Here is a 27,236-nt window from a genome sequence, read left to right on the forward strand (position 1 = left end):
AATTTCGTGCTACTAGAAAAAAACATATTGATGATAAATTTATAATTTTTAACTTTTAACCTCTAATTTAATCCTGTCCTCTTTGCATTCTTTGCATTATGACTGAGTATGAAAAAACCACGCACAGTGATGGTACGTTTCTTTCAGAAGGACTGCAAAGCAAGAGGCCACATTGACTTACGAGCCACAGCGGGTCGTCCATGCCTAGATTTTCAGAAGAGTTACTTCTCAAAAGATGCTCTATATTTTAGAGTCAATCGACAGAACTGTGGAGCAATGTACCTAGAAGGCCGGCATCCAATTTCTTTGGGACAATATTCCAGTCTGAGGCTAAAAGGACACCACTCAAGAAGGACAACAGTAGGGGCTCGTGTCAGTCTGCTGGGATACCTTGAGTCAGCTGTTTCTGCTTCATCTTCGGCACTGCTGGGGAGCTTCCAGTCTGCTCTCACTGGTGGCTGATGTAATCCAATGGGCGGCTGGGGAAGATGCTGGAGGTGAGGGTGAGGGTGAGGATGGTGATGGTGTGGGTAAGGAACACTGCCCTGGCTGAGATAGGCGTGATGCTCACTCCACTGCTGGAGCCGCGCCTGCTGCTGCCGTAATGCTTCCAGGGCCACACTCCCATGCACACGATCTGTAGAAACATTGGTGCGAAGTTTATGTTTTCAGCATTTCGGGTTTCAAGTTAATTCTTTCAAGAGTTTTTACAACCAGATATTCTCCAGAAAGAAATGGCTACAATTCGAGTTTTGGAGAAGCATGTTTTCTGAACTTGCCAGTAACGCAAGTTATGGTGATGATGATGATTCTTCCTTACCTACGACATAACCTGACATCAACTGGATGCTTAGTATTATTATATAGCATTTGGAACTAGATTCTGATTACCACACTAACTGACTGATTCTTTTGCTGGCGTTATTTGAAGAAATGAATCAATCCCGACTCAAGAAATATTGTACAGCAATGTCATTTGAGTAAATCATCTCTGAATTTGTCACATCCAGCAGCGATCAGAGAACTTACCTAAAGCCTCTCCTACAGGCAGTCCTGGGGGGTTCTCATCAGCGAAGTTATTCAGATGTGAAGGAAGAATGGGGCCGGGCTGCGCAATGGCTCGCAGAGGACTGTGGCCCCCCTGCAGCATGGGAGGGGGCTGCTGCTCAGGAAGTGCAGCCTCTGCAGGAGGGGACTGTGGTCGATGAGAAACCGGAGTATTAAAAAAAGCACTGTTGGGGCCTGCCTGACAGGCAGCAGAAAGCTGAGGCGGCGGCTGACCCAGCGGATCCTGCTGCGGGACTCCCTGATTCGGGTGGGGCGGCATCTGATTTGGTTGTTCAGGCAGATTATTCTGCTGCTGACTTGACAAGGCGTGCTGCTGTGGAATTGCAAACGGTGGTCTTGGCAGCTGGGGAAGTGGATGAAAATGGCGACTGGGCACTGCATACTGTGCATGGGGAGCAGGAACAGGGAGATTTATGTGTCTTGGGTTGAGATTGTCTTTGCGATGAAATTTGGGATAAACAACACCAGGACGTGATTCAGGACTTCTGTTCTGTGGATTTGATTCCAAATCCATCTAAAAAAAGAAGAAGTATTTCTTAGCTGAGGAAGATCTAAGTCCTGTGGTTCACCGCCTTTTCCCACCCCTAGCACATCTAAAAGATATGATCCATTCTTATCTGTAATAGCAGGAGCGCTGGGGGCCCAATAAATCACTTTCTGACAATCAAATGAGGGAATATTCTTTAAATTAGGAACGATGAAACAGAAAAAAACCCACATATTAAATGTGAGTCACAAGGAAAGATACTACTATTTTATTAGCATATCCACTTTAATTCCTTTAAAAACATTATTTTTATTTTCACACTTTCTTCCTTGGAAAGATAACCATTTACTTCCTTCTGATATAAATCATTAAAATGTGTTCTTTCCTTCTGATTTTATTGTTTTTATACATCTCTTCCTCAAACGTATCTATATTAATATAAAAAAAGTCTCAGTCTAAATAACTTTGAAGTGAACAACAAAAAAAGTACTATATCGCCTTTGCATTAAAAGCTTGGCTGTCAATTTTTGCCATTATTCCTTCAACAAACACTTACTGAGGGCCTACCAAGGACACTGTGCCTGGGGCTGGAGATAAAAAAACAGTCAGACTCAGTCTGTACCCCCAGGAGTGCAGAGCGGGGGTTGGCAAACTACGACCCCCAGGCCACTTCCAGTCCACCGGATTTCTGTGCATAAAGTGTTACTGGAACACAGCCACAGTTGTGCAAGTTGACCCACTGTCTACGGCTGCTTCCTCCCTACAATGGCAGAGGTGAGCGGCTGCAACAGAAACCACACGGCCCACAAAGCCTGAAAATTTAGTATCGGGCCTTTCACAGAACAAGTCTGCTAAGCCCTAAGCTCTGGCTTAGAGTCCAGCAGAGGATACCAACGTGTAAAAATAACATTAGAGGTGTTGTAAGAGGACGTGAGATGACATCCTGGAGCCTGAGAAAATTAAAGGTGACTTCATGGAGATAATGATAATCTTGCATAAAAAGCTGGAGTTTTTTTATCTAGTATGAGGGAAGTACATACTAGATAAAGGTAACAGCTTATACACTGAAGCAGATTTGAGACGAGAAGTTCTGTGCACATAAAGCTACAACTGGACTTACATGCGAATCCTCCCCTTCTTGAAATCAGATGAAACTGCAGAAGCCCAATTACACGAGACCCTGAATGAGTCAACACTGAGAATAAACATGTTCTTAATCCTGTAAACTGTGGCAAGCTACCAAAGGTTTTTAAGCTAGGGAGTGCTGTCATCCTTCTGAAACACAAGTCTGATCTTAAGTGACATGAAACTGACCACTCTCAAGAAGACAGAACAAGCAGTTTGCTCCTGCATTGAAGCTGGGGTAACCTGGCAACCAAGCTATTGCCACAGATGGCTGCGATGTGCCAATCATGCCCCAAGAGCATCCTCATGTCTAGCTCAAATGGACCAACGTTATATCTGGCCAATAAGACCCTGAAGACTACTGGGTATGTATAAATTATCTCAGAAATGAAATGAGATGGATGGTAACTCTGCCCCAGTCTTCCCAGGCAGCTGCAATGCCTGCTCTTCAACTGTCTCAGAACCTGATTAAGGCTCTTTATCAACAAACATTTTCCCCTATAAATCTTCATCTTTTTAATGACTGAAGCGACATTTCAGCTGAGATACACCTTTCTCCAGAAGATACTGTTGACAGGCACACGCTGATTGCATGAGGGTGACCATGATTAGATGTCAAGGTTGTGTCTGTGGATAAGCTGATGTTTCAATTGCCTTCTTCACTTCTGACTTTGAGCTGGACAAGAAGCTGGGCCAGTGTCGCAGAAATTTAGATCAAGACTGTGCTCCTCTACGATACTACAACAGGCCAAGCAGGGGAGATGACTGTAAAGTCTGAAGGAGTCTGACTCTAATATTATCAGAATTAGATTCTCCTCTATTGCTTTCCTCTTAATCCTGAGTCAAGGAGAGCTAGGACATTTTCCCCCTAGGCCCCAGGACGAAGCATCAGGGTGGAAAAGAAAATGAAACATGTCTATCAGGTTGCCTAGTCCCCTAACAGGGAAAGACCACAACAGAAAATTTTAAAGAAGGACGTGAGAGACATTTGGCTGTCTTGGCTTCAGCTGCTCTGACAGCACCTAAGACTCTCCCAGTTGGGTCTGTCCTAACCCTAACCCTGGTCCTCTGACTACCGGTGCTGCTGCTGTACCGCCGCACACGCCCTCTGCTTTCTCTCTGCACCCGTTCCCAAACACACAGGATGCCTACTCTCACTGCTGCTTCCTTCTTACTCTATCAGCAAGCTCCCCTGGCTGCCTAATTGGCACTGCAGCTCCTCCAGTGGGTACTGAGCCCTTCCAGTTGTATAAACTGTGAGTCAGGGCTGCTTATGAGGCATAAGTACCTGAATACAGAGAACAGTTGCTTAAAGCCAGCCTGAGGTTGCAGATACAGATTTGGAAGTCACCATCAGGGAGCAAGTAATGGAAATTGTGGAATTGGACTAGTTTATGGTAAGAAAGCACAGAATGCAGAGAGAGTTATATGGGACCATGACAGAACCCTGGGAAACCCCAACTTAAGGCCTAGGGACAGATGGGAAGGGGTGGACAGGAAATTATAAAAGAGACAGAAGATCATGTAGAAAGAGTTGTGATAAGTAGAAATGTGTATCAAAGAAACCAAAAGAAACAAGATGGTCAAGAAGAAAGAGGTAGAAAATAGTGCCAAATACCAAAGAAAAGTCAAGTAAGGCTACAACTGAAGCATGTTCATAAGATTTGGTCACTTTGAGTTTTGTTTTTTGTTTTTTTTTTCCTTTGGCTGCACCACTTGCAGGATCTTAGTTCCCTAACCAGGGATCGAACCCAGGCCCATGGCAGGGCAAGTGCGGAGTCCTAACCACTGGACCGCCGGGGAAGTCCCTGGTCACTTTGAGCTCAACAGTTTTAGTGAAATGTTAAGGCCTAATACTAGTCTGTGTTGGTTAAGGGACAAATAAGAGATGAGGGGAAAAAGGAGAAATTAGGCAGTAGCTATATAAAGGAAATAAAGGCCAAATAAAGTATCTTTTAGAAAAATAGTCTATCAATCAATTTACTTACAGGCTGAGGAGGAAGAACGAGTAGCTGGAAAGAATCTGAAGATAAATGAAGAGAAGGGACAAGTTCTGTGAGGTGACCGGAAGAGGAGAGATAAGTCTTAATGGAAACTCTTCCTCTGAGATCGGTGATATAGAAGGATGTTCAAGGACACAGGAAAAGTGTGAGGACTAAAGTTCTGAGTTAAGAGCGTGAAATCCTGATGAATTTCACTCTAAGGCAAGGTCATCCCCTGATCGTAAGAATAACAGGTAGAAGGTAAGCAGGCATCAGAAGAGCTGCTGAGAAAACTGGGCAAAGGGAGCCAGGCACATACAAAAGAAATGGGGAGGCACCCCACAGGTTCCCTGAGATCAGAAAGCATGAGTTTCCAGTGGCACTAATTCAACCAATGATTTGATTTTCCCTCACTGGTTCACGAGCACAGAAGCAGAAAAAGCAGATGAACAAACAGGTTAAGAGTTAAGGATGCACGCAGCAGGTGTGACGAGAGGACAAGGTGAGGGACTTGAGGAAGTTAAGTCTTCCCTTCACACTATAACAGCTCTTCCCAATCTGAGATAATTTTTAGTAACACATCTATAGCTGTGTCTTCATTTATTACTTTATCATTGGAAGTCTCTGAATTCAAGTCTATTGCTAAATAACACAATTTGAAAAAAGTATTCTGATAAATAAAATAGTGTAGACAAAGAAAAGGTGGAGGGAGAGAGTGCAACATGACCCACCAGATCCTCATGAGACAACAAACATAAAAGATATACATAAAAAGGTAGATAATTTTCTTTAAAATACCAGGATTCCAAGATGATCAATCAAACTAACTCCATTAGAACAATGCATTCACTAAAGGTAAACCACATACCTGTTTTGATTCTGTAGGCTTTTTCTCTGGTGTCCGAATCTTATTAATTTCAGGTCCAGGATTATTTGTATCACTTTTACCTAAGAAAATATTTCAAAATTCTTATAAATTGTCTTCAGTAGATGTTACAAAATGCCAATGACTATCCAATATTAGACAAAGAAGCAGAATATTTTAAACATTTTTCAACAATTATTAATTATTACTGCTTGGGTTTTGTTCTTAAATCTTCAGAGTTGCAATTTCTCTGCAAGAAAGAAAATTTATAAATGAAGCAAATCTCTCTGACAAGGCAAAAACTTAATAAGGGAATAACCTTAAAATATCAACTAACTCCAAAGATAACTGCCCATTCTCCAGGAATTTACAGCCTCATTTTCTTAAGCTAGACATAGAAAAGGCCTATTTATAAAGGTTTACTACTTTGGCCATTTACGAATGCAAAAATCCAAATAATGCGTCAATGTAATTTAGTAAAGGAATCTAAACTAAATAAAGATATTCTGAAAAGAATGCAGCTACACTTTTAAAAGTAACAGATATCAAACTAAATATAAGTGGATGACAAACATTAAAGGAAGCAATATTAAGGTTAAAAAAATCACAATTATAATAGACAATGCTAGTTCCGCACGTGAAAGGCTTTTAATCTATAAGAACTAACTACTGGATATTTTAAATCCCTTGAAAGAATCCTTAATTTGGTTTCTTCCTTGAAAACATTCTTTTAAGAATGCCACTGGAACTTTGTGCCAGAATAGCCTTACTACTAAACTTTAAGAAATGAAAACTACAATGTCTGAGATGAAAAATACACTGGATGGAATTAGCAGACGTTTAGACACTGCAGAAGAAAAACGTGGTGAACTTGAAGGCATAGCAATAGAAACAATGCAAGGTGAAACACAAAAAGAAAAAAGAATTTTTTAAAAGATGAAAAGAGCATCTGTGAACTGTGGGGTAACTTTAAGAAGCATAATAAATGGGTAGTTGGAATTCCTGAAGAGAAAAAGAGGTGAGACAGAAACAATTTTTGAATAAAGGTCAAAAATTACCAAATTGATGAAAACTGTAAACCCACAGATACAAGAAGCTCAACAAACCAAAAACACAAGAATTATGAAGAAAACTACACCAAGGAATATCATTTCATCATAAACAAATTACTAAAACCAGTATAAAAATAAGTTCTTAAAAGCAGTCAGAGAAAAAAAAGACATGTTATATGCAGAAAAGCAAAGATAAGGATGACATCAGATTTCTCACTAAAAATAATGTAAGCAAGAAAACAGCAGAGTAACATCATTAAAATACTGAAAGATAAAAACTATCAACCAAGACTCTATACTCTGTAAATAAAAACATTTTCAGACATACAAATGCTGAAAGAATTCACTGCCAGCAGACCTGAACTACAAGGAATGTTAAAAGAAGTCCTTCAGGCAGAAGAAAAATTACTGAAATAGAAACATGAATATACAGAAAGAAATCAAGATTACCAGAGTTACTAACTACATGGATAGATATAAAAGATTATTTTTCTTATTATTTAAAACTCTTCAAAAAGATACTTGGCTCTTTAAATGAAAATAACAATGGTTGAGGCTTATAACATAGGAAAAGTAAAATAAATGCATGATAACAACAGATAAAGACCAGAAGAGGAAAACCTGACATACTCTGAGGTTCCTTTTCTGTACCTGAGTGGTAGAACATAAATGGGAAAGTAAACAGTGTTAAGTTAAAGAACTCTCAGAATGGGAGAAAATATTTACAAAGGAAGCAACCAACAAAGGATTAATCTCCAAAATATACAAGCAGCTCAATATCAAAAAAACAAACAACCCAATCCAAAAATGGGCAGAAGACCTAAATAGACATTTCTCCAAAAAAGATACACAGATTGCTAACAAACACATGAAAGGACGCTCAACATCACTAATCATTAGAGAAATGCAAATCAAAACTACAATGAGGTATCACCTCACACTGGTCAGAATGGCCATCAGCAAAAAATCTACAACAATAAATGCTGGAGAGGGTGTGGAGAAACAGGATCCTTCATACACTGTTGATGGGAATGTAAATTGATACAGCCACTATGGAGAACAGTATGGAGGTTCCTTAAAGAACTAAAAATAGAATTACCATAGGACCCAGCAATCCCACTCCTGGGCATATACCCTGAGAAAACCATAATTCAAAAAGAGTCATGTACCACAATGTTCATTGCAGCACTAATTACAATAGCCAGGACATGGAAGCAACCTAGGTGTCCAACGACAGATGAATGGATAAAGAAGATGTGGCACATATATACAATGGAGTATTACTCAGCCATAGAAGGAAACGAAACTGAGTTATTTGTACTGAGGTGGATGGACCTAGAGTATGTCATACACAGTGAAGTAAGTCAGAAAAAGAAAAACAAATACCGTATGCTAACACAAATATATGGAATCTAAAAAAAAAAAAAGAAAAAAAAAAGGTTCTGATGAACCTAGGGGTAGGACAGGAATAAAGATGCAGGCATAGAGAATGGACTTGAGGACACGGGGAGGGGGAAAGGTAAGCTGGGATGAAGTGAGAGAGTGCCATGGACATATATACACTACCAAATGTAAAACAGATAGCTACTGGGAAGCAGCCGCATAGCACAGGGAGATCAGCTCGGTGCTCTGTAACCACCTAGAGGGGTGGGATAGGGAGGGTGGGAGGGAGATGCAAGAGGGAGGGGATACGGGGATATATGTATATGTATAGCTGATTCACTTTATCATACAGCAGAAACTAACACACCATTGTAAAGCAATTATACTCCAATAAAGATGTTTAAAAAAAAAAAGATACCCCACATCCAAAGACAAAGGAGACGCCGCAATGAGACAGTTGGAGGGGTGCAATCACAATAAAATCAAATCCCATGACCACTGGGTGGGTGACTCACAAACTGGAGAACATTTACACCACAGAAGTCCATCCACTGGAGTGAAGGTTCTGAGCCCCACGTCAGGCTTCCCAAACTGGGGGTCTGGCAATGGGAGAAGGAATTCCTAGAGAATCAGGCTTTGAAGCCTAGTGGGATTTGACTGCAAGACTTCGACAGGACTAGGGGAAAGAGAGACTCCACACTTGGAGGGCACACACAGAGCAGTATGCGCATCAGGACCCAGGGGAAGGAGCAGTGACCCCACAGGAGACTGAACCAGACCTACCTGTTAGTGTTGGAGGGTCTCCTGCAGAGGCAGGGGGTGGCTATGGCTCACTGTGGGGACAAGGACACTGGCAGCAGAAGTTCTGGGAAGTACTCCTTGGCATGAGCCCTCCCAGAGTCCACCATTAGCCCTACCAAAGAGCCAGTAGGCTCCAGTGCTGGGTCGCCTCAGGCTAAACAACCAACAGGGAGGGAACCCAACCCCACCCATCAGCAGACAAGTGGATTAAAGTTTTACTGAGCTCTGCCCACCAGAGCAACACCCAGCTCTACCCACCACCAGTCTCTCCCATCAGGAAGCTTGCACAAGCCTCTTAGACAGCCTCATCCACCAGAGGGCAGACAGCAGAAGCAAGAAGAACTACAATTCTGCAACCTGTGGAGGGAAAACCATATTCACAGAAAGACAGACAAAATGAAAAGGCAGAGAACTATGTACCAGATGAAGAAACAAGATAAAACCCCAGAAAAACAACTAAATGAAGTGGAGATAGGCAACCTTCCAGAAAAAGAATTCAGAATAATGATAGTGAAGATGATCCAGGACCTCGGAAAAAGAATGGAGGCAAAGATCAAGAAGATGTAAGAAATGTTTAACAAAGACCTGGAAGAATTAAAGAACAAACAAACAGAAACGAACAACACAATAACTGAAATGAAAACTACACTACAAGGAATCAATAGCAGAATAACTGAGGCAGAACAGATAAGTGACCTGGAAGACAGAATTGTGGAATTCACTGCCATGCAAGAGAATAAAGAAAAAAAGAATGAAAAGAAATGAAGACAGCCAGAGACCTCTGGGACAACATTAAACACAACAACATTCCCATTATAGGGGTCCCAGAAGGAGAAGAGAGAGAGAAAGGACCCGAAAAAATATCTGAAGAGATTACAGTCGAAAACTTCCCTAACGTGGTAAAGGAAATAGCCACCCAAGTCCAGGAAGTGCAAAGAGTCCCAGACAGGATAAACCCAAGGAGGAATACAACGAGATACATAGTAATAAAATTGACAAAAATTAAAGACAAAGAAAAATTATTGAAAGCAACAAGGGAAAAACGACAAATAACATACAAGGGAGCTCCCATGAGGTTAACACCTGATTTCTCAGCAGAAACTCTACAACCCAGAAAGGAGTGGCATGATATATTTAAAGTGATCAAAGGGAAGAACCTACAACCAAGATTACTCTACAGGGCAAGGATCTCATTCAGATTTGATGGAGAAATCAAAAGCTTTATAGACAAGCAAAAGCTAAGAGAATTCAGCACCAACAAACCAGCTCTACAACAAATGCTAAAGGAACTTCTCTAAGTGGGAAACACAAGAGAAGAAAAGGACCTACAAAAACAAACCCATAACAATTAAGAAAATGGTGATAGGAACATATATATTGATAATTACCTTAAACGTGAATGGATTAAATGCTCCAACCAAAAGACACAGGCTCGCTGAATAGATACAGGAACAAGACCCATATATATGCTGTCTACAAGAGACCCACTTCAGACCTAGGGACACATACAGACTGAAAGGGAGGGTATGGAAAAGGATATTCCATGCAAATGGAAATCAAAAGAAAGCTGGAGTAGCAATATTCATACCAGATAAAATAGACTTTAAATAAAGAATGTTACAAGAGACAAGGAAGGACACTACATAATGATCAAGGGATCAATCCAAGAAGAAGATATAACAATTATATATGCACCCAACATGGGAGCACCTCAATACATAAGGCAACTGCTAACAGGTATAAAAGAGGAAATCGACAGTAAAACAGTAATAGTGAGGGACGTTAACACTTCACTTGCACCAATGGACAGATCATCCAGACAGAAAATTAATAAGGAAACACAAGCTTTAAATGACACAACAGACCAGACAAATTTAATTGATATTTATAGGACATTCCATCCAAAAACAGCAGATTACACTTTCTTCTCACGTGCATATGGAACATTCTCCAGGATAGATCACATCTTGGGTCACAAATCAAGCCTCAGTAAATTTAAGCAAACTGAAATCATATCAAGCATCTTTTCCAACCACAACGCCATGAGATTAGAAATCAATTACAGGGAAAAAAAATGAAAAAAACACAAACACATGGAGGCTAAACAATACGTTACTAAATAACCAAGAGATAACTGAAGAAATCAAAGAGGAAATTAAAAAAATACCTAAAGACAAATGACCATGAAAACACAATGATCCAAAACCTATGGGATGCAGCAAAAGTAGTTCTCAGAGGGAAGTTTATAGCAATACAAGCCTACCTCAAGAAACAAGAAAAATCTCAAATAAACAATCTAACCTTACACCTAAAGGAACTAGAAAAAGAAGAACAAACAAAACCCAAAGTTAGTAGAAGGAAAGAAATCATAAAGATCAGAGCAGAAATAAATGAAATAGAAACAAAGAAAACTATAGCACAGATCAATAAAACTAAAAATTGGTTCTCTGAGAAGATAAACAAAACTGATAAACCTTTAGCCAGACTCAACAAGAGAACGAGGGAGAGGACACAAATCAGTAAAATTAGAAATGAAAAAGGAGAAGTTACAATGGACACCGGAGAAATATAAAGCATCATAAGAGACTACTACAAGCAACTCTATGCCAGAAGAAACGGACAAATTCTTAGCAAGGTATAACCTTCCAAGACTGAACCAGGAAGAAATGGAAAATATGAACAGACCAATCACAAGCAAGTAATGAAATTGAAAATGTGATTAAAAATCTTCCAACAAACAAAAGTCCAGGACCAGACGGCTTCACAGGTGAATTCTATCAAACATTTAGAGAAGAGCTAACACCCATCCTTCTCAAACTCTTCCAAAAAACTGCAGAGGAAGGAACACTCCCAAACTCATTCTACGAGGCCACCATCATCCTGATACCAAAACCAGACAGAGATACTACAGGAGAAGAAAATTACAGACCAATATCACTGATGAATATACATGCAAAAATCCTCAACAAAATATTAGCAAACAGAATCCAACAACACATTAAAAGGATCATACACCACAATCAAGTGGGATTTATCCCAAGGATGCAAGGATTCTTCAGTACACACAAATCAACCGATGTGATACACCATATTAACAAACTGAATAAAAAACATATGATCATCTCAATAGATGCAGAAAAAGCTTTTGACAAAATTCAACACATATTTATGATAAAAACTCTCCAGAAAGTGGGCAGAGAGGAAACCTACCTCAACATAATAAAGGCCATATACGATAAACCCACAGCAAACATCATTCTCAATGGTGAAAAACTGAAAGCATTTCCTCTAAGATAATGAACATGACAAGGATGTCCATCCTCGCCAGTATTATTCAACATCGTTTCGGAAGTGCTAGCCACGGCAATCAGAGAAGAAAAAGAAATAAAAGGAATCCAAATTGGAAAAGAAGAAGTAAAACTGTCACTGTTTGCAGATGACATGATACTATACATAGAGAATCCTAAAGATGCCACCAGAAAACTACTAGAGCTAATCAATGAATTCGGTAAAGTTGCAGGATACAAAATTAATGCACAGAAATTGCTTGCATTCCTATACACTAACAACGAAAGATCAGAAAATTAAGGGAACAATCCCATTCACCACTGAAACAAAAAGAACAAAATACCTAGGAATAAACCTACCTAAGGAGGTAAAAGACCTGTACTCAGAAAACTGTAAGACACTGATGAAAGAAATCAAAGATGACACAAACAGAGGGAGAGGTATACCATGTTCTTGGGTTGGAAGAATCCATACTGTAAAAATGACTATACTACCCAAAGCAATCTACAGGTTCAATGCAATCCCTATCAAATTACCAGTGGCATTTTTTACAGAACTAGAACAAAAAGTCTTAAAATTTGTAGGGAGACACAAAAGACCCTGAATAGCCAAAGCAGTCTTGAGGTAAAAAAACGGAGCTGGAGGAATCAGACTCCCTGACTTCAGACTATACTACAAAGCTACAGAAATCAAGACAGTATGGTACTGGCACAAAACCAGAAATATAGATCAATGGAACAGGATAGAAAGCCCAGAGATAAACCCACGCACCTATGGTCAACTAATCTATGACAAAGGAGGCAAGGATATACAATGGAGAAAAGACAGTCTCTTCAATAAGTGGTGCTGGGAAAACTGGACAGCTACATGTAAAAGAATGAAATTAGAACACTCCCTGACACCATACACAAAAATTAACTCAAAATGGATTAGAGACCTAAATGTAAGACCAGACACTATAAAACTCTTAGAGGAAGACATAGGCAGAACACTCTTTGACATAAATCACAGCAAGATCTTTTTGAGATCTACCTCCTAGAGTAATGGAAATAAAAACAAAAATTAAAAAATGGGACCTAATGAAACTTAAAAGCTTTTGAACAGCAAAGGAAACTACAAACAAGACGAAAAGACAACCCTCAGAATGGGAGAAAATACTTGCAAAGGAATCAACAGACAAAGGATTAATCTCCAAAATATATAAACAGCTCATGCAGCTCAATATTAAAAAAACAAACAATCCAATCAAGAAATGGGCAGAAGACCTAAATAGACATTTCTCCAAAGAAGACATACAGATGGCCAAGAAGCACATGAAAAGCTGCTCAACATCACTAATTATTAGAGAAATGCAAGTCAAAACTACAATGAGGTATCACCTCACACCGGTTAGAATGGGCCTCATCAGAAAATCTACAAACCACAAATGCTGGAGAGGGTGTGGAGAAAAGGGAACCCTCTTGCACTGTTGGTGGGAATGCAAATTGATACAGCCACTATGGAGAACAGTATGGAGGTTCCTTAAAAAACTAAAAATAGGGCTTCCCTGGTGGCACAGTGGTTGAGAGTCCACCTGCCGATGCAGGGGACATGGGTTCGTGCCCCAGTCCGGGAAGATCTCACATACCATGGAGTGGCTGGGCCCATGAGCCATGGCCGCTGAGCCTGCGCATCTGGAGCCTGTTCTCCGCAACGGGAGTGGCCACAGCAGTGAGAGGTCCGCGTACCGCAAAAAAAAAAAACAAAACCAACTAAAAATAGAATTACCATATGACCCAGCAATCCCACTACTGAGCATAATATACCCAGAGAAAACCATAATACAAAAAGACACATGCACCACAATGTTCACTGCAGCACTATTAACAATAGCCAGGTCATGGAAGCAACCTAAATGCCCATCGACAGACAAATGGATGAAGAAGATGTAGTACATGTATGCAATGGAATATTACTCAACCATAAAAAGGAATGAAATTGCGTCATTGGTAGAGACGTGGATGGATCTTGAGACTGTCACAGAGTGAAATAAGTCAGAAAGAGAAAAACAAATATCGTATATTAACGCATATATGTGGAATGTAGAAAAATGGTACAGATGAACCGGTTTGCAGGGCAGAAATAGAGACACAGATGCAGAGAACAAATGTATGGACACCAAGGGGGGAAAGTGGCAGTGGTGGATGGTGGTGTGATGAATTGGGTGATTGGGATTGACATGTATACACTGATGTGTATAAAATTGATGACTAATAAGAACCTGCTGTATAAAAAATAAATTAAATTTTAAAACTTTAAAGAAAAATAGATAAATACCAATTATATTTGGAGAATTCAATATTCTTCTCTCAGTATTCTTTTTTTTTCAACGTAGACAGAAAATCAGCAAAGATAAAGTAGACTTGAACAATCGCATCAACCAACTTGACCTATAGCACTAGAGCACTCCATTCTTCTCAAATGTACATGGAACATTTATAAAGACAGACCATATCTTGAGCCATAAAAGAAATCTCAATAAATTCAAAAGGATTCAAAGTCATGCAAAATATGTTCCCTTACCACAATGGAATTAAAACTAGGAATCAGTTAACAGAAAAATTCTTAGAAAATCCCCAATAACTCACCCAAACTCACCTTTCTAAATAATCCATGGATCTAATTTTAAGAGAAACTAGAAAGTGTACTGAACTGAATGAAATAAAAATAGAACACTGGAATTTTGTGGGATACACTACTGAGGAGGAAAATTCTAACACTAAGATACCTCTATTAATCTAAGCTTTTGCCTTAACAAAATAAGTGCAAGAGTTGTATTCTGAAAACTCTTTTTTTTAAAAGGCTGAAAGTAAAGACCTTAAAGAAGAGAGAGACACCGTGTTCATATAACAGAAGACTAAATATTAAGATGTCAGCTCTCCTCCAAATTGACCTACAGATTCCACACAATCCCAATCAAAATCCCAGCAGGCTTTTTTTGGTAGAAACTCACGAGCTGATTCTAAAATGTATGTGGAAATGCAAAGGACCTGGAATACACAATTTTGAAAAAGAAAAACAAAGTTGGAGGACTCATACTACCTGATTTGAAGATGTTTATGAAGCTACAGTAATCAAGACAGTATATTTGGCATGAACAAACATATGCATCAATAGAAGATGATACAGACTTCACATAGGCAGTAAACTGATTTTCAACAAAGGTACCAAGTCATCTTAATGGAGGAAGGAGAGTATTTTCAACAAACGGTGTTAGAACTGAGCATACATATATGTAAAAACAAAACAAAATGAGAACAAAAGAACCCTTCAATTCTTACCTCACACCACATATAAAAATTAACTCAAAGGAGACCTAATATAAGAGCTAAGACTATGAAACGTCTAGAAAAAAACCCGGAAGATCTTTGTGATCTTGGATTAGGCAAAAAAAATTTGACGTAACACCAAAAACATGACCCAAAGAAGAAGAAATTGGATAAACTGGACTTAATCAAAAAGGGAAACTTTTATTCTTTGAAAGATACTGTTAAGAAAATCAAAAGGCAAGCCATATCCTGGGAGAAAATATTTTCAAAACATATATCTAATTAAAGATTTGTATTCAGAATGTATACAGAACTCTTATAACTTCGTAAGACAAACCAATAAAAAAGTGGACAAAAGATACAAATAGACACTTCATCAAAGATATACAGGTGGCAAATAAGCCCAATGAAAAGATACTCAACATCATTAGTCATTAGGAACATGCAAATTAATACAACAATCAGATACTATCAGATACCCATAAGCAGGGGTAAAATTAAAAAGACTGACAATACCAAGTACTAACGAGAATGTGGAGCAACTGGAAATCTCACACATACCAGAAATGAAAGATGGTTTGGCCACTTTGGAAAACAGTATGGCAGTTTCTTATAAAGTTAACAAATGTGCTCAACAAGCTCAATCCTGGGTATTTACCCAAGAGAAATGAAAATATCTTCAATACGTATGTTCACAGCAGCTTTACTCATAAGAGCCAAAAATTAGAAATAATTAAGGATAGATAAAAACAACTGATGGAGAGATAAAAAACACTGTGGTTCATCCATATAAGGGAATACTAATCAACAGCAAAAAGGAACAAACAACTGACACAGACAACACAAATAAATCTCAAAAGCACTAAGCTAAGTGAATGAAGCCAGACACTATGATTCCATTTATATGACAAACTAGAGAAAAGACCAAGGTATAGGCACAAAAGTCAGATCAGTGGTTGCCCAGGGCTGGGGCTGGAGGAGGGAAGTGACTGCAAAGGGACAGGAGGGAGTTGTTTGAAATGTAAACACCCTGAATCTTGATACTGGTGGTGGTGAACAGCTCTGTGTATTTGTCAAAACACATCAAACTACATTCTAAAAGGGTGGATTTTACTCTATATAAATTATACCTCAATAAACCTGACTTTAAAAATTACACAGGGCAATTTTTCCTTATTTATAATTCTAGTAGACAAGAGACTACGATTTGCATAAGAAATAACTACTTTAAATAAACGATTGCCACAATAGCATTAATGTTTAGTATGCTACAAAAATATTTTGGGTCAACAAAAATGTTTAACAGGAGAGGGTTTTCTGTCTCAATTTTAAATGACTACCATTTTAAAAAAATCTAAATATTAACATTTTTCCAGGAAATTGATACCATCAATCGTAAGTGGTAGGTTACATCTAAGTTTTGTATCTGTGCACATATCTGTATCTTCTGGAGAGAGGATCCACAGTTTTTACATCAGATTCCTCCTCGAAAAGGCTTATAATCTATGAACGAGTTAACACTCGCACTGTTAAAGGAACCTTATGCGTTGATACAACCTGGCATGTCGTCAGTCTAGGAGCACGAGAACAGCACAGCAACTCACAACCTGGCGCGTCGTCACTTTAGGGGCATGAGAACAGCAGCAACTCACCGTTTCGACTCTGCTCATGTTGGTCCTTCTCCTGATGCTGGTTTTGCGTCTGCCCTATGCTGACAGGTGGGTGATGCCCAAGGCCATAAGGTATAGGAGACCCCCGCCCATGCGTCTGTAAGAGGTTCATATTGTAGGCCATGGCTGCCTGGTGTGTAATGATTCGAGGATCAACTGCAAACCTACCCTGGTATCCTGTCCATGGTACCTAGGTTATTATAAGAAATAAAATAATTGCTTTCAGTACATTTTGAAAGGCAAACTGCTATAGTGCTGTTAATTAGGAAAGAGCAAACACACACAGAGATGTTAATTTTATCAAAATGAATAACTACAAAATGAATGCTAATAGTACCAACTGGCAGAATGACTGCTATATCTCAACTGGCAAAAAAAGAAAAAAAAAATCTCCTTGAATCTTTAGTATGTAAGGGAAAACTGACCATTTCCCTTACACACTAGGTTAGGAAGAAATCAAGGACTTAAAATTGGTAATTATTCCTTGAGGCATCAAATCATTTTATAGTCTTGAATCATTTTCCCTCAGTATGAATGCATATATGTCACTGATTACCATGAAAACTGTCTTTTAAAGTCATAATTGCATAGATATACAGTTTAATAAACTTGAATAAGAGAACAGGGAAAAAATTTAAGAAAAAATTCAGTCTAAGGAGTCTCAACTCAAAAAATATGTATTACTATTTTATATGAATAACCAAATCATTTAATGTTCATTTACTGTAGGCAAAATTCAAACAGGTCATTAATTTAATTAATGCTTCTGATTAATTAAACCACAGAAACAGAAAATTTCTTTAGGTGTGTCAAAATATATAATCTCTGCATATTAATATAAAATGAATGAACACAATGACACCTGAGCTACCACCCCTGTTATTTTATTATAATACAACTGTTAAGTTCAGACTCTTAGAAATCTTTAAGTCTCTCTGACCTATAGTAAAATGCAACATAAATCCCGAGGGCCTTACTGTTTAAAGCAGATGACGTGTAATGCTGCCAGGCTGTCTGGGAAGAAATAACTCAGCTCAAATGGAAAGTCTATGGGGAGTCGACATAAATGACATATTTCTTATTGACAGTTATTCTCACTGGCTGCCGGGATTGTGAACCACCATGACCAACATGGCTGAAAAATGTTGGCAGCTAGGCGTTTTTGCATTTTGGGGGTGTAGGCAGGGGTGCCAAAGATCCTTGACAATGATCACCTCTACCTGAAACTACAGTACTTATCTTAAATGAAGAAATATTTTCTAGGCTAAAATTCCTGAATTTGGAAATATTAGTAAACAGCAAATTTTTTTAATTACCAAAATACTCAAAAATCTTAAAGAAAAGAAAAATGAGTTTTAACATAAGATGGAAGCCCTCTAAAAATCTATAGTCTTAGAAATGATTTAATAATGTTTTTAAGTGCCAGTAGGATTTCATAAGGTGTGGAATTTCTCAGATAAATTTAGATCCAAGGGAGCTAATCCAAACCTTTTTCCCTCCTCCAAAGAACTGTATTTCTTAGGGTTAGTGAATTATATAAGAATGAAAAAGCAAAAGATAAAATAAAACATCACTTTACAAAACAAGAGTCCAATTTACTAGCTCTGTTAACTTTTGGCCCAATTTTCCCCAGTAAAAATACTTAATACAAAGGCTTTTCAACCAAAACACCCAATTTACAGATTTCTTCATAGCCACTGACAAAATAGTAACAAATTTTAAGCAACAATTCACATTTCTTTGGTCATAAGAGCTGCTTTGAATGAAAGAAGCTTACAGACATTGAAAACCAAAAAAAAAAGAAAAGAGAGAGACAGATTAGTAGAACACTATTTGGGGTAGTCACTAATCTAGTGAAGCCTACTTTATCTTATTCATTCAATAGAGAGTATCTTAAACATCTACTTACAGGTAAAGGCACGGACATAACTACATTCCCTCCATAGACGGCAGGTACATAAAGAATACTTGTCCCGGTGTGAGGATCTATTCTTTGAACAGGGCTTGGAGATTTCCCCAAATTTGGGTGAGGTCCAAGAGGAGGTGGAGGGGTATATGCTCTAATAGGGTTGCCAATAAGCACAGAAGGATTGGGCTGAACTGAAAAACAAATAGAGAAAGGATGCACTCAATAGCTGTACATATTCACGTAGACAAAAATAATTAAAATCATCCAACAGCAAAACACATTCCCCAGCTTTGCCATAAGGTATCTTATATTCAAAGAGTTATCAGTGTGAAAGAGTAGAGCATATTAAAAAAACAATCACTTTACCATATTCCCTAAAATTAGCTTGAGATATACAAAGTATTCCTTGTAAAAACTAGCATAATTTTAAATGTCTTGCAAGGAGCTGGAGATGTGTCCTTCAAGAGAGAAAACCATACAGTAAACATTCTTCTGAGACTAGAAAACGTAAACAATTCTTCAGAATAAAGTTCTGAGTTGCAACTGTAGCACAGCCACATACAAAACAGTTAAGCAGTTATTGTTTTAAGAGCATAATTCTGCAACATTTTTAATCACTTAAATAAACTTTATCTTGAAAATTTGTATACCCAACATTTGTAGGATATAAATATGTTCCAAAAACTTATGTTGCATAGGAGGCTTAAATGTTCATCCTCAAAACTTCTATATATATGTACCTTGGTACCTACAAAATCACCTCTTTTCAGAAATGACATATCAAAGCATTCACAAGAACAGATGTGTTGAATAAAAGAGTTACATGAGCTCCAAAGTGTCAGAGTGTGTGTGTGTGTGTGTCCCTCTCCATCCTCCTCTTTCTAAATGATGAAATTTGGAATAAATGTCTTACATTATAAAAGCAAGTTTTCATAGGGCTAATTTTTCCACTTACCAATTCCATCATTCTGGAAATGATCATTCTGGATATGATGGAGGCTTTTCCCCTTTACAGAAAAACACAAATGTATAATAATTTAAACACACCTAATATTAAAGAACAAAAACCATTTTCCTCATTCCATGCAAAATAAATGTATATAGCAACAATTAAAATGTAAAGACTGTGAGTCTGTAATTAATAACCGTTAGAGGCCTTTGAGCCAACCTTCTTTTTAAACATTAAGTCAGGGACTCCCCTGGTGGTGCAGTGGCTTAGAATCCGCCTGCCAATGCAAGGGACAGGGGTTCGATCCCTGGTCTGGAAAGATCCCACATGCCGCAGAGCAACTAAGCCCATGCCCCACAAGTACTAAGCCCACGCACCGCAACTACTGAAGCCTGTGTGCCTAGAGCCTGTCCTCCGCAACAAGAGAAGCCACCGCAATGAGAAGCCCGCGCACCACAATGAAGATTAGCCCCCGCTTGCCTCAACTAGAGAAAGCCTGTGCGCAGCAACGAAGACCCAACACAGCCAAAAATAAATAAAATAAAATAAAATAAAATAAAAACATTAAGTCATGGTGCTAGGCCTCAAGTTTCCTCAACATCAAATTAAGGATATCTAAAATTCTTTTTTCTTTTTAAATTAATGTTTTTATAAAAAGAAATATGCATCAATATGACTGCAACCTAAATTCTATTCCTTTGCAGCTTCTCTATAAATTTTCTATGAATTAAATGATGAAGTGTAAATGCCGTTTTCAAGGGAAAAATATCAGTCTTCAACTCTTGAGGATGAGAACCTTTAAAATAATAATATGAAGGTAAATATGCTTTGGGGTTTATGATATTTTGAGTATGATTCATGGCATCAAACTGTAAAATTTACTGAAGGAACAGGAAAATGCACAGTGTCATAATCTGCTTAAGAGAATGTACGAATTTTCTAGGAAGCAATGTGGATGTCAACAAGCATCAGAAATGTACATATGCTTTAACCCAATAATTGCACTTCCAGGAACCTAAATGTCCATCAGTAGAAAATTTATTAAATAAGCAATGGCAGATTCATACAATGGCATGCTAGTCTACCATTAAAAATGATGACTTTGGGGCAGAAATATGTGAAGAAACATATGGTTCTGAGTTTCTAGACTTAAAAAAAATTTTTTTCTCTTTTCATTGGCTAAATGTAATGCACAAAGCCATTACACAACACAAGTAGCACATTATACAACTTACCCTTCCACCACGTAAATTTTTTATTTGTACATTATATCTGAAAGCTTAAGTGGGGGGATAATGCCTATAGCAAGAAGAAGAATTTGTTCTTGACCAAAGCAAAGGTACAGTGATGCTTCACTTATCTCCCTATCCGTCAGCAACTTTAAATATTCAGGTTAGCACTAAACATCAAAGGCTTATGGTCCGCTGGTTAGCGACGGGTAGGCAAGGGCAGCTAAGCTCCAACTCTTAAAATGTCAGAAAAAAAATAGTCAAGAAAGAATCAGAGTTGCTCCATTAACCAGAAGAGAATGTTCACAGTGACTGTCGTTAGCTATTAAAAAAAAACAAAAAACAAGCTTCTGAGGAATAGAGAAGTGAAAAGAAAAGCAGGCAGAGGAAAGGAGAAAATGGCAGACAGCAGGGACGGCAGCAACAGGTGGAAGATGAGAGGCGTAAGCAATGAGAAGTGACCACAAGAGCAGCCAGAGGCAGACACGCTGACAGAAGAAAGGAGAGCAGTGACACAGCAGAGATAAGACCGTTCCAAGAGGCTAATAAACCATTCAGATTTCTCAGCCTCTGAGGACTTGTCAACCAGGGGTGGCTGTGTGTCAGGTGGAGAAAATGCTGTCACTGGGTCAGTGTGGAAGGCACAAGAGCCCCCCAAAGACATACACACCCTACTCCCTGGAACCCATGAGTTGTCATGTCATGTGGCAAAAGGGGCTCTGCAGATGTAACTAAAGACTTAAAATAGGAGGATTATCCTGGATTATCTGGGGCGATCCAATCTAATCACATGAGCCCTAAAAGCAGAGACACCTCTCCAGCTGAGTCAAAGAGATGTGGAAGAAAAGGAAGGAAGAGATACAAGTGGTAGAAGGGGAAGTCAGAGATGCCAAGAGAGAGAAGGCTTCAATGCACTGTTGACAGCTCTGAGAGGTAGAGCCACATGCGAGAACTGGAAAGAAGCCTCCAGAGCTAAGAATGGCTCCCAGCTGACAGCCAGCAAGGAAACAGGGACCTCAGTCCTTACAACCACAAGGACTGGATTCTGCCAACAACCTGCATGACCTTAGAAGCAGAGCCTTCCCAGAGCCTCCAGATAAGAGCCCATTCGACCAACACCTTGATCCTGGTCTTGTGAGACCTGGAGCCAAGAAACCAACAAAAACCTGGACATCTGACTCAAAGGAATGTGAGATAATAAATGGGTGTCATTTCAAGTCACTAGGCTTGTGGTAATTTGTTACAACAGCAATAGGAAATCAATACAAAGAATAACCATAGCCTGGATTGATCCTGCACTGTAAAGCTGGAAGCATGCCAGACAATACACATCAGCACCCTGGGCGCTGTGTGATAAACCAAGTGAAAAAGGAACTTGGGTAGGACCTAAATACCTAGGACTTTATCTGTTTAGGTCACTATTGATTCCCTGAGCTTAGAACATCGCCTGGCTCAATGAATACTGTTGAACGAATGGGGGAAAAAAAGCAACTTGGGGCCTCTCACAAAAAGATAGTGGCATATCTGCAAGCATAATTCAGCACCCTGTTACAGTTCAATATGGGAAAACTCCTCTAGCATATTTAGACTTCCCATGCAACTGTAGAGCAATACGTGTGCTTGGTCTATACAAAATATACAGTGTTTGGTAGCATATAACTAAATAACAATGCAGCAGTAAGCTAGAGCAAACTATGTAGAAAAGTCATTCCATAATGATAATTCCAAACTTCTGCTAATAAACCTTCAGAAAGCATGTATACCTTTGGTAGAAAGCTTAAAGCAAATGTAGTTCACATCATCTGTTTTTTGAGGACCATTTTTTTTACTCAACCGTTTATTCATTCAAGTATTTATTTTTTCATTCACTCATTCTTTCATTTTCCATTTATTCATTCAACAAATGTTTATGAGGGCCCACGATATGTCCACCCCTGGCTGGGCACTGAGGCTACTGAGCCACATAAGTCTGACACGTCTTCTGATGTCTGGACACTGAGACACAACATAAGCAGCTACAGACAGTGAAGAACAATTCACAAACTAAAATCTATAAAACAATGCTATGGTCTTCTCAGAGGACCCATTTCTGAATATTATCTATCCTCTGAATAGTTTTTATAGTATGTACAAATAAATCTGTCCCATCTTCGCAAAGTTTCTGAACACTGTTCCCAGCACGTGCCCAGGAGAAAGCAGACTGAAGACAAGCAAATTGTTTTCCTACGTGCTGATTCTGTAGGCACCCGTGAAACAGATGCCTTCCTACAGATAAACGATGCCTGGAGAGTGGGGCAGTGAGTCTTAGCTGGGACCACCTGCTCCTGGATCCCCTAATATCTGTACCTTCGCTAACCCTTACCAGAGAACCTACATCTTAGTGAGGAGAATAAAGCCATTTGATTGGTGAAGAGCTAGGGGCAGGCTTTGCTGCCAGACACCGTGCTGAGGGAGCAGGTCCTGGAGCACGTGTAACCATCACCCAGCATTCTGATGATTTTATCTACATTAAATCTGACTGGGATTTTAAGTCTTAGGCTAACATTAACCTTACTAGTTTTTAATATTTCTTATGCACAGAATTGCATTAAAAGTTAAACATTAAGGAAACTTGGGGGGAAATTATATGGCTTAGTATCCTGTTTTAAGAAACAGCACGCTTTTCTTGCAAGTAAATTCCCCTTCATCAAAAGACTCTAGCATATGAAATAAAACATCTGGAATTTGTTTCAAAATTCTCCAGTGCGTATATGTGGTGGTGGAGTGGTGGGCTGACAGCTGAAATAAGATCAAGGATAAACTGATAGTTAATGAAGCTGGATGATAGGGAATTCATTATACTCATCTATTTATGTATATATTTGAAATTTTCAACAGAAAGTTGGATAAAAAAAGACTCCAGTACAAATTCAATCCTCAGAACAATTTAATAGAAGTAAAATATAGTACTGGGGCGTGAAGGGAGAGATGATGACAAAAGTAACCTTTGGCTCACTACAACTTAGTTACCTAAAATTATTATTATTATATATGATATAAAGAACTTTAAATAACCAGGTACATAAACAATTGAGTGAACCTCTGTGTTAGTGACAATGAAATAACAGATGATATCTACTGGATCAGTGAAGAAAATTTCCCAAAAAGTTAAAAAGAAAAAATTGGGGAGATGGCTGCTATGGTCCTTAACTACACAGCCTTCCTACTGAAAGAAGGAAGCCCCACTGCACTCTCCTGGATGCATCATAGCCATTATTCACTTATCAGGTACCTACTGAGCAGCCACTATGTGCAGAGTGGGGCTAGGCACTAGAGGCCATAAGAAGTATACAGAATAGGATTTTTGTCTTCGGGGAGTTTATAGTGTTGGAAAAGCAAGTGGATTCAACAAATATTTTCTTTACCTTTAAAATAAAAACAAAAAGCAAATCACAGGATCTTGCTTAGGGTCAGTACACATTTGATATAATGGCTTGAATCTAGCTGCACCTATGGTACATTAATTGATGCTAACATTGATCAATTAAGTAAAAAGTTTATTGTAGTTATTGTATTTAAGAATGTGCAAAAGGTATAATGTCTCTGAAACATTTAAATAAAAAACAATAAAATTTAAAAGTTTCTAACTGGGTTCCCACTCTTCACCTACTTTAAGCTACTTGCTGTTCCCTGGAGAGCCTGCTCTCACACCTCTTGCTTTTCCTATGAGCTCTTTGTTAAGCTTCACTCATTAATCTTAAAAATACTTCTAAGCACCTGTGATAAGCCAGATGTTGTTCTAGGCACAGAGGCTAGAGCAGCAAATAATACAGGCAAACATCTCTGCCCTAAAGGAGTTTCTGTTCTAGTTTCTGACAGTCTCCCCAATCTCCCACTCACTCCATCCACTCAGTGAATTTACCGTGAAATCTCCACCGTGGTGGAGTGGTACTTCCTCTGACCATTACCCTCCAACATCTGCTGCAAGAACACTGGGGCTAATTTGCTTCTCTACTACCTACCGTAACAGCTGTCACATAGAAGAAACTTAACTATTTGATAAATAAGTTGATTATTAATTTATCAATAGTTTAAACTTTAGAAATCTAGAGGATTCAGTTATGCAAAATGCTTAATCTGCTTAGTCCCAAGTCACTAAAGCATTATTGTATATCAGGTCCATTTTTATTAAACTCAGACAACAGTACATTAAAACAGAAAGCAGTTCTCATCTCAGTTTAATATTTACTCAGCTAAAAGTTCTTCAAGATATTAAACCAATAATTATTTCTTGCCCATTAACCTTTACATTTTTAAAATGAAGCCCCAAACTGGCATACTCTCTTAATTCATGTCAATAAGTTTAATATCATGCTGATGACTATAAATACACCCCAAAACCAGAATACTAAACATGCCACACTCATAACTTTCTTTTCTAGATGGTAAGTGCAAGTTTTTCTTTTCAGGCAATCTAGCAAAGAAACCAGCTGTTTCTGACCAAAATAACTATAGTTCAAAAGTAGACATGGGGGCCTTGATTCCCCCCCATCCCATCCCATCCCAATGACTGGACTACTTCTTATGCAACAAACACTGGTCAAAGTCGATTAAAGTAACCTTCAAGCAGTCAGCCAAATTTTCTGTGTCAAACACCACTTGAATTGGTCATCAACAAGAGGTTAGACCTATTTTCTTTATACAAATATTGCTATTATTATATTGTTCCTTATAAAAATATGCTGTAAGAGCATGCTATATAATATTCTATAAGAGCATGCTTTTAATATGTGTGGCGGTCTTTTAAACTGCTTTGTTTTATTCACATCTTGCTAAAATAAGTCTATCAGTAGAGAGGACCGGGAGGTTATATTATACAAAGGGCACCAGACCTAATCAGGTACCTGAAAACTTTTTTTAAGATTTTTTTGATGTGGACCATTTTTAAAGTGTTTATTGAATTTGTTACAATATATTGCTTCAGTTTTTTTATGTTTTGGTTTTTTTGGCTGTGAGGCATGTGGGATCTTAGCTCCCCGACTAGGGATCAAACCTGCACCCCCTGCATTGGAAGGTGAAGTCTTAGCCATGGACCGCAGGGAAGTCCCCTTGAAAACTTTCTGAGGATGATTTATGCCATTAAGAGCATGGCTAAACACCACACTGTATTTTCAATTAATGTCCACACTGGACAAGTTCCTTGCAGAAACTGGTTGCCATCAAATGTAACCTTCAATTCCAACACGTAAAGTAACCTGCAGCCCAAGAAAGCTCTGACGTCTCTGCACTGTTCTCTCTTTAACCTCCTCAATTTCACTGACAGGCTTTACCTTGGGGGGTGACTGCTGCAATCTGTTGGTATTTCCCGTGTGCGGCACTCTCAGAGCCCGGGGGATAAATTCAGGTGCCAGTGGATTCAACACATATGTCTTCTTTAGTTCTAAAGCCTCTAGCTGAGCTTTGATCTGTTCAAAAGTGATTCCATGTAGGCTATTATTTTCATGACACAGGGCAATAAACCGCTCCCAAAATTTCCTACAGAAAAGATTTAGAAGATCAGTTTATAATTTCAGTGGACGAGATCACAGAAAGGACCAAAAGCAACTAAAGATTAATTTCGAATGCCCCCACCCCAACCCCAAATCCTTAGGCCCAGTACTCATCTATGATTCAGGTATAATCTTCCCACCAGATCACAAGACTTCAGAAGTTTGGTTCTGAAACTACAGTCATGTCTAGTACTGTGGAACATACAAATTCTGCTCTCCATTAATTCTGGCTGATCAATGAAAGTAACATGGTCAGTGCCCGACTATGCACACTAATTTGGAATGACAGATTTTGTTATCCACACAGTAAGCAAGGATTTCAAAATTGATAACTCATTTTATCAAAGATTTGTACTTCTAGGCATACTCATCATATACACATTTGTATGTATACATATATATATTATATACATACACACACACACACAAATTTGAATTATGGGGCCAAAGTAGCCTCGTGCTGGGTGGGTGACTAAGAAAAGCCAATTCAGACATAAATCTGAACCACAAAGTAAATAATTCTCATAAGGAACTTAAGAATTAACCAGTTATTCCTATATTTTTCTTTTAATTAACTGACGCTTGTCACAGC

The 27,236-nt window shown here is 38.6% G+C and overlaps 1 protein-coding gene across 7 annotated transcripts in view; it reads right to left on the reverse strand.

Annotated features, from left to right (window-relative positions):
• HELZ (helicase with zinc finger) overlaps positions 1 to 27,236 on the reverse strand; it is a 154,707-nt gene that overhangs the window by 36,121 nt on the left and 91,350 nt on the right. For all 7 annotated transcript variants that reach the window (XM_029211012.1, XM_029211017.1, XM_029211018.1 and 4 more), the window contains 7 exons: positions 26,426 to 26,630; positions 19,894 to 19,945; positions 18,939 to 19,129; positions 17,012 to 17,219; positions 5,531 to 5,610; positions 1,030 to 1,582; positions 391 to 637 (listed from right to left, as the gene is read on the reverse strand). In XM_029211012.1, coding sequence (XP_029066845.1) covers positions 391 to 637; positions 1,030 to 1,582; positions 5,531 to 5,610; positions 17,012 to 17,219; positions 18,939 to 19,129; positions 19,894 to 19,945; positions 26,426 to 26,630 — 1,536 coding nt within the window. The remainder of the gene's footprint in view (positions 1 to 390; positions 638 to 1,029; positions 1,583 to 5,530; positions 5,611 to 17,011; positions 17,220 to 18,938; positions 19,130 to 19,893; positions 19,946 to 26,425; positions 26,631 to 27,236) is intronic.

Source organism: Monodon monoceros, unplaced genomic scaffold, assembly GCF_005190385.1.
Source record: "Monodon monoceros isolate NGI ecotype Baffin Bay Population unplaced genomic scaffold, NGI_Narwhal_1 Super_Scaffold_9, whole genome shotgun sequence".
Taxonomy (NCBI): Eukaryota; Metazoa; Chordata; class Mammalia; order Artiodactyla; family Monodontidae; genus Monodon; species Monodon monoceros.